General features: G+C 35.4%; 1 protein-coding gene across 1 annotated transcript; it reads right to left on the bottom strand.

Annotated features, from left to right (window-relative positions):
• Window positions 1–7,143: 7,143 nt before the first annotated feature.
• On the bottom strand, window positions 7,144–8,040 carry LOC122200206 (olfactory receptor 52E8-like). The gene has a single exon (XM_042905689.1). The coding sequence runs from the start codon at window positions 8,038–8,040 to the stop codon at window positions 7,144–7,146; it is 897 nt and encodes a 298-aa protein (XP_042761623.1).
• Window positions 8,041–8,805: the final 765 nt, after the last annotated feature.

Below are 8,805 nucleotides of genomic sequence, written 5' to 3'. Positions count from 1 at the left end.
AAAATTAAGTAGAATTAAAAATCAACAATAAGAATAGAAACACATCAATTTAAAAAGGAAAAAACCTAATAGGGAAAACGTTTAAGACAACAAATGTTCAATAGCAAATAAAACATCATTAGTTACCAGGGAAATGAAAATTAATATCCAAAGTGATTCCATTTGACACTCCTGGAATGGCTAAAGCAAAAACGATTCACATTATCTTTGGTTGAAGAGGATGTGAAATAACAGAAACTCTCATTCATTGCTAATAAGTATGTGAAATGTACAACGACTTTAGAAAACACTTGGCCTGTTTCTTATGAAGTTAAAAATACATTTTCACTATTATTCAGCACCTTAATTCTTAGATATTTACCAAAGGAAATAAATATCCGGTAGACTTGTCAAAAAGACAATTAGATATATATGCCTGAAGCTCAGAAAAAGGACATAGCTGATTATATACATTTGGGAGTAATTAGTGTGTTTGATACATGTCGTCTGCGTTGTATATATGGATGGAAGAATGAAGAGGAAAAACTATAAAAACAAGAATTAGCAATAGATATCCTAATTTATTGTTTTTCTGGAGGTGGTGTACCAATATTTTATGGTTCACCAAGTGATGATGAAAAACATAGGATTATGGTTGGCAATTCCACTCTGGAGTGTGTGTGAGAGGGAGGGTGGGGTGAGAATAAAGAAAATAAGAGTTACCTTATCCTTAGTCGTTGGGTGTAGGGTAAAACAGATGGACACATCCTAGGTTTTCATAACAGTTGGGATGCTCTATGCCATTCTCTCCTATTTTATTTTATTTTTAAAAATTTTTTAATGTTTATTTTTGAGAGACAGAGACATGGCACGAGTGGGGGAAGGGCAGAGAGAGAGGGAGACACAGAATCTGAAGCAGGCTCTGGGCTCTGGGCTCTGAACCGTCAGCACAGAGCCTGGCATGGCACCCAAATTCAGAGCTGTGAGATCATGATCTGAGCCAAAGTCAGACGCTCAGCCGACTGAGCCACCCAGGCGCCTCTCTCTCCTATTTTAAACATCCATTGAGAATAATTTCCTTTATCCCTTTTCCTTCTTTCAAGGACTTTGTAATAAATGCTTCTAAGTCATCTTACTCTTTCCACGATCTCTTCTTCTGTCCTTTATTTCTCTGCTCTTAGTTTCTACCATTATAGAAACTCCATTATACCATGGGGAGCCAACTCACCAGAGTTTTAGTAGCTCTGCCATCTCCAAAATGGTCACTGTTTGGATGCTACAACCTCTAGGGTTTGTGGAGTAATATTTATAGTGAGTAAGAATTTTAGTGATACTTTTATACTTCCCAGTTGCATTTGTTCCCTGGGGCTCCCAGGAGCTTGAAGGATGAGAAAAAGGAGTCCCTGCATTGCCAAGCTAAAGCTGACTCTTTCCTTGGGGTTAGTTTGGTTCAGTAGTCCAGTCATGGTTTCGCATTGTTTGTGGGCTTTATACTGCCCAAGATGACACTGGGTGAGGTCACTTCATGAGAGCTACACATAGTGGTCAAAATGCAATAAGGAGTTCTGACTTATTTTATAAATCATTTCACCATTTTTACAAGTCTCTGCAGTAGACTCTGGGATATCAGAAATAGAAGCCATTTACCATTTAACAGGAAATAAAATTCAGAAAAATCAAGAGACAGAATTAGGTCATAGCAATCAGTGCCAGAAAAGAAACTAAAGTCAAAGACTACTGAATTCCTCACCCAGCACTCTTTCTAATGAATACTTCAGAGTATTCCCCTTTATTCACAGGTTATTTGTGCAGATTTGATCTCCGCATTTGTACCACAAACTATGATAATAACAATGAGGCAGAGGTTGCTAGTTAGGCAGTTTACTATCATGTGATGTCTTAAATATCTATGATGAGTTCTAGCCCAATGATCATATTAATAGTATGCAGAAGGCCAGTGGTAAATTTCAGGTCCAACTCTAAAGGCCAGAGAATCAAAACCTCTGATGGTATAAGTCCCAGTCTAAGAGTAGAAGACTGATGTCCAGCTCAGGCAGACAGGCAGGGAGGGGGAGGGAGGGAGGGAGAGAGAGAGAGAGAGGTCTCCCTTTACCTTTTTGTTCTATTCAAGTTCTCAATGGATTGAATGAGGTCCACCCACATTGGGGAAAACAATCTGCTTTACTCAATCTTCCAAATCAAATGCTAACTGCTTTCATTTTATTTTAATATTTATCTATTTATTTATTTTGAAAGAGCCAGAGACAGAGACAGAGAGATGCAGAGAGGGGCAGATAGAGAGAGGAAGAGAGAATTCCACGGAGGCTCTAGATCCCACAAACTGTGAGACCATGACCCAAGCTAAAATTGAGAGTAGGACACTCAACCAACTGAGTCACCCAGGCACCCCAAATGCTAACATCTTTCAGAAACACACTCAGATACACAAAGAAATAATGTTTAACCAAACACCTGATAGCCCAATCAAATTGACATATAAAATTAACCATCACCCTGGGTGGAATGCAAAAACTAGGGAAATGGCCTTCAGAATCAAAATCAGTAGCATCCAGATATCTATTGCTCCAACACCATATATTGAAAAGGAAATTCCTTGCAATATCATATTTGTCATAAATCAGATCACAATATAATCATGTGTTTTTTCTTGTACTACCCATTCTGATCAATTGGTTTATTTACAAATATCACACTATCTTAATTAGGCAGTTGCATAAAAATTCTTGAAGTGTGTAGTCATATAAGTCTTATTTGTGAGATTCTTTGTGTTACCTTGTGCATTTGAAAATCAGCTTGCCAGTTTATGCAAAAATATCTGTTGAAATTTTTATTGGAATTTCATTAAATCTATATATCAATTTGGAGAAAATTAACACCATTGCATCACTGAAACTTCTAATCCACATACATAATATATCTCGATTTATTTAAGTTTTCTTTATTTTTTCTCACCAACGTATTCTAGTTTCAATGCAAACAACTTGGGACATCTTTATTCCTAGGTATTTGATTTTTTGATGCAATTGTAAATGGTATTGACTTATGAATTTCATTTTCTATTTTTTTCTAGAGTTTGGAAATGCAATTGATTTTTGTGTATTGAAGGTCTATGCAGCGATCTTATAAATTTACTTATAAATTCAAATATTCTATTTATTGATACTTGTCAATTTTTCTATCCACAGAATGAAAGTTATTTGCAAATAATGACTTATTTACTTCTTTACAATCTTTATACATTTTTTCCAAGCATTTACTAATTCACCACTGCATATGATTGATATTCACTGTAGATTTGAGGAAGTTAACCTTTAACAGATAAAGCAATTCCCTTATATTCTTACATTTATGAGATTATTTTTACTACCAGCTCTTGGTGAATTTTGTTTTGCATAATTTTCCTAGATCTGTTGAGAAATTTTTATTTTCCCTCCATTATTAAGGTTAATGAGGTGAATTAGATATAGATCAATTTTCAATGTTTAAAGCAACTTCTGATTCTCATAATAGACCTCACTTATTCATAATATATTTTTGGTTTTCTTGGGCTCAATTTCAAATATTTTGTTTAGAATTTGTGTATCTAAGTTAATGAGAGATGTTGGCTTGTAATTTTCTTGTATGTAATTTCTGTCAGTGTTTATGTCAGGTTTATGATAACTTCAAAAAAATATACTGGAAAGTATTCCCTCTTTTTCTGTTTTCTGAAAGCATTTATGTTATTTCTTCTTTCACTCTTTAGAAGACTTTACCACGAAGGTAACTAGGCCCAGGCTTTTCTCTTTTAATTATGATTTCATCATCTTTAACAGGTATAGAATAATGCAGATTTTGGGGGGAAAGTTGTATTTATCAAGGAATTTTTATACTGTGTCCTTGTCAAATTAATTATCATAGTGGTTCATAGTGTAGTCTTATTATATTTTAAAATATCTGTAACTTTCAATGTTGTTTTTAAATACTAGATAATTTAAATTTGTGTTTTTTATTTTTCTAAAAGTTTATCTCATCATTTTTCTAAATATAACTTCAGCCTTGTTGATATTTTCTGTTATATATATTCTTTGTTTTATCGTTTTTTGCTTATATTTGTACTATTTCTTGTCTTCTATCTTTTTAGGGCTTAATTTTTCTGATTTGCTGTTTTTTTAGTTTTTTTAATTGTAAGCTTAGCTCTATAGGTCAGAACTTGAGGCATGGCTTAGTTTGGTTTTCTGCTTCAGAAGTCTCCACAGAAGGCAATCAATTGTTGGCCAGGGCTCCAGTCTCATCTGAGGCTGTATCTATCTCTCTACATATCTATATCAGAGAAAGACAAATACTGTATGATCTCATTGATATGTGGAATAGAAAAAAAAACACAACAACTCATAAATACAGAAAACAGATTGATTGTTGCCAGAGGTGGAGGGTGGAGGGCTCGTGGAAATGGGTAAAGGTGGTGAAATTTTAAGTTAAAAATTTTTAAATAAAACAAATATATAAAATTAGTAAAATGATTTTTAAATGTGGTAATACACTAAATAAGGACACATCTCTTCTCAACAGCTATACTGCTGCTTCTTTATAAATGTATGATCATTCTATGACTCAAATGTATTATAGATTGCTTTCTATCTGCCACAAAATGCTGGGCATCAAATTAATATTTACAATATGCCTACTAAGTGTCAGATACCAAGCTTGGGCTGGGGATATGAGAAAATTGGGATGTAACTCAGGAGTTTTATGTAACTCACTAGGTTATGCTATTACACAGCCAAAGTTGGGATCAGTAGTGTGGAAAGAGGTCAGGTTTCAGGAACCCAAGTGACATAGATTTATCTTGGCTCAATTGCTGTAATCTTTGGAATCATTTGACTCTGTGAGCTTTAGTTTCTTCATCTAGGACCAACAGGAAAACTCCTCAGGGCAAATGTATAGGTAAAATAAGAATGTATATAAAGTGTCTGGCACATTAGGTAGACACATGGAAATGACAGATTGGAAAGTATGAAAGCAAAAGACAGAGCTCAGCTAACTCAATATCCTGATATTTTGATGAGACCAATGCTATGAAATGTGATATAATAGACCCCAAAAAAGGCTCTTTCAAAACCTAACATTTCAAAAGTGCATGCAGAAATGCACCTCCCAAATATAGACAAGAACCAGATGTCTAGCGCCGCCCCCCCCAAAAAAAAGACATCCTAAAAAAAAAAGGTTCTTGTCACAAGAGTTGTAACTATCTGAGTTGATGGATATAAACTAAACATATTGTGGTAATCAGTTTGCAATACATCTATATAAAATCATCATGATGTATATCTTAAACTAATACAATGTTATATGTCAATTATATCTCAACAAAACTGGAAAAATAAAAGACAAAATGATACATAAAGAAAATACTGTAGAAATATTAAATTTCAATATAAATTATTTACCAAAGATACATTTCAACACAAAAGATAGTAGGATAGTCCAATTGAGAATGTTATTCAAATGATGTTTGGAAAAATTATGGACTTCAAAGTCTCAAAAGAGAAGTCTCAGGTTGCTACTATAAAATATTCCTTGGAAACATTGGACTAATGCATGACATCATTAAAGAGGGGATCCCAAAATAGTTCAATGCACTTATCTGTGAAAGTCAAACCCTAAGGCTTCTATGCCTAGAAAACTGTTGACAGTTATGCCAGCCACAGCTCAGAATAGAGGCCTAATAGGCAGAACAGAATTGGGAAGGGATTGTGCCAGAAATGTGATGGAAATTTCTAGGTTCCTTATAGGAGGTATATGGGATAATGTGAGGATTACAGTGTCACGAAGATGAAGATAATGAAGAAAAGAACACATAACACTTCAAACAGTACAACTCCTCCCCCTCCACTGCAAAAGCCCTAAAAATTCTCAATATCCATCGTAAGCAAAGAAACAAACAAACAAAAAACTTAAAAAAGAATCTTAGTAGGAAGGAAGGAAAGAAGGAAGAGAAATAAAGAAAAGAAAGAGAGAGAGAGAGAGAGAGAGAGAATGAAAAAGGAAAGCCACCCAGAGAGGCTGCACAGATGGGAAATCTTAACAGGTTCTGGGAAGATCTGAGAAGCCAGAAGATGGCATATCTTCCATAGGTGCCAAATAATAGTGTCAAGAATGTCCAGAGTAATGGGGTGCCTGGGTGGTTCAGTCGGTTGAGTGTCCAACTTCGGCTCAGGTCACGATCTCATGGTTTGTGAGTTTGAGCCCTGCATCAGGCTCTGTGCTGACAGCTCAGAGTCTGGAACCTGCTTCAGATTCTGTGTCTCCCTCTCTCTCTGCCTCTCCCCCACTTGCACTCTGTTTCTCTCTGAAAAAATAAACATTAAAAAATAATCTTTAAAAAAAAGAATGAGGGTGTATTATATTGAAGGTTAGGCTTATAAGGAACTTCATAGGATCAGGAATTTGAGAGAACAGAAAAGGAAAAAATAAAACACCAAAAAATCTAGTCTAATTCCCATATTTTGCTTGCATAAGCTTTAGTTAAAATTGTACTATTTATTTTTAAGCAGTACTTTATTAATTATAGAAACTTGTTGCAGTTTACTTAATACCTGTAATTGGTTATGTGATCTCTAATTGAACACCTCTGTCAAAGAAATCTTATTATTGCCTGAAAGAGATCTAGAACACCAAACAGTTTTAACACAAAGTTATTTCAGTGAATCAAAGTTTTCCTCCTTTAAATTTATTCTTGTGTGTAATATTCTCTGCCAGAGGTCAACAGAGAGTATCATTGCAAGTACACATTCAGACACACAGAAGTGTACATACCTCCAACAATTACAGGCAGTATTTTTTCTGATATATATCTCACATATATCTATATCTATGTCTATATCTCTATCATCTCTATCTCTATCATCTCTGTCTCTATCTCTATCTCTATCTCTATCTCTATCTCTATCTCTATCTATATATCTATATTATCTTATATCTATATATATCATCTATAGTTATAGCTATAGATATCTATATAGAGAGAAAATTAATTTTGGTGAAAGAAATTTATTAATTTTATCATAAATTTTAGTCCTTTCAGACCCTATAATTTCATGACTTGAATGAATTACCTCTCATCAATCTTGTTTTAACAAAGAGACTCTCTACCCGCTCCTGGATCTACTTGGTCCTGATGCCATAAATGACTGGGTTGAGGGCAGGGGGTATGACTACATAGAGGTTAGCCAGGAGGATATGGATATACTCGGGGATGTCATGACCAAAGCGGTGAGTGAGAAAAGAGAAGAGAGCTGGACGAAAGAAGACCAAGATAACACAAATAGGGGAGCTACAGGTATTCAGAGCTTTCAGGCGGGCATCTTGGGAAGGGAGGTGGAAGACAGCATATAAGATCCTAATATATGAGACAATGATAAGAAGCACATCCAGAAACAAGATAGAAATATTTCCAAGACCATAGTAGACATTGGCATTAATGCTGGCACAAGCTAGACGTGCCACTCCCATGTGCTCACAATAGGTATGAGGGATGATTCTGTGTCCACAGTAAGGCAGCCTCAGGAGGAGAAAAATGATGGGAACAATCATGCATAAGCTTCTTAGTACCACTATCACAGCAGTCACACCAGTCACTCTGTCGGTAAGAATCATGCTGTACCTGAGGGGGTTGCAAATAGCCACATAATGATCAAAACCCATGGCAAGAAGTACAATGCTCTCCATGACTGTAAAAAAGTGGATAAAAAACACTTGAGCAACACAGCACCCAAAGCACAGCTCCTGAAGGCTGAACCAGAAGATCCCCAGCATCTTGGAGATGGTAGTAGTAGAGAGACTTAGGCCAATCACTGACAGCATGGCCAGAAAGTAGAACATAGGTTGGTGAAGGCTATGATCAACCCAGATAACAAACAGAATGATAACATTTCCAACAAGAGCAATCAGATACACAGCACAGAAGGGAAATACAAGCCAGATTTGTGCAACTTCCAACCCTGGAATCCCCAGCAATAGGAATGAAGAAGGATGGGGTTCAGTGACATTGTGAGAAGACATTCTCCAGCAGGCTGACGATGGTGTGATTTTTAAAAGTTGTTGGTGGTTCCCACTGGACAATTCATCCACAGTTAACTGAGATCTACAAAAATTAAAGATAAAAACATTCCTTAACAAAGGATTCATAATGGGAACAAATTTTTCTAAAGGCCTTTGATTCTTTACCCCTTTTCAGCTCTCCATAAATAATCCCAGTATCACTCCTGACCTGCAGCATAAGTGGTAAAGAATGTAGAAGCTAACATTGTGTCTTTCCTAAAATGATGGGTTCAGAGGAATTAAATGTATTAATTTTCCTTTTCCTGAAGAAATAAATACTATTAGGAGATAATAAAATTGATCATAATAATAGCCGGCACAATAATCATGGTTATCATTAATTGAGTACCTACAATTTTTCAGACATTGTTGTTGTCATTATTTGCATACACTATCTCATTTAGTTCTCCCCCCACAATTCTGTGACACAAGTTCTCGTTTATGGAAGAGAGAGGTTTTGATAAGCTCATTAACTTCCCATTGCTAATAAGCAGCAGAATCAAGATGTGAAATTAAGAGAAACTAAGCTTTGTGACATTGATATGGACCTGTGTTTGCAAACTTGTTAGTGAAAGTAGTGAAAGGAGAGAGAGAGAAAGATAAGGGGTGGAGAAATAAAGGACCTAGAATAACCAAACTACCTCAAAGAAGAATAAATCTGAAAGATTTTCATTACCAAATGTTGAGATTTTCTGTAAAACTATGATGATTATGGCAGTGTTGCTA

Source organism: Panthera leo, chromosome D1 (genome assembly GCF_018350215.1).
Source record: "Panthera leo isolate Ple1 chromosome D1, P.leo_Ple1_pat1.1, whole genome shotgun sequence".
NCBI classification, from domain to species: domain Eukaryota; kingdom Metazoa; phylum Chordata; class Mammalia; order Carnivora; family Felidae; genus Panthera; species Panthera leo.
This window is presented reverse-complemented; position numbering and strand designations above follow the sequence as displayed.

What these genes read in the sequence shown, in the direction of transcription:
- LOC122200206 (XM_042905689.1), bottom strand. Translation starts at nt 8,040, where the DNA reads ATGTCTTCTCACAATGTCACTGAACCCCATCCTTCTTCATTCCTATTG.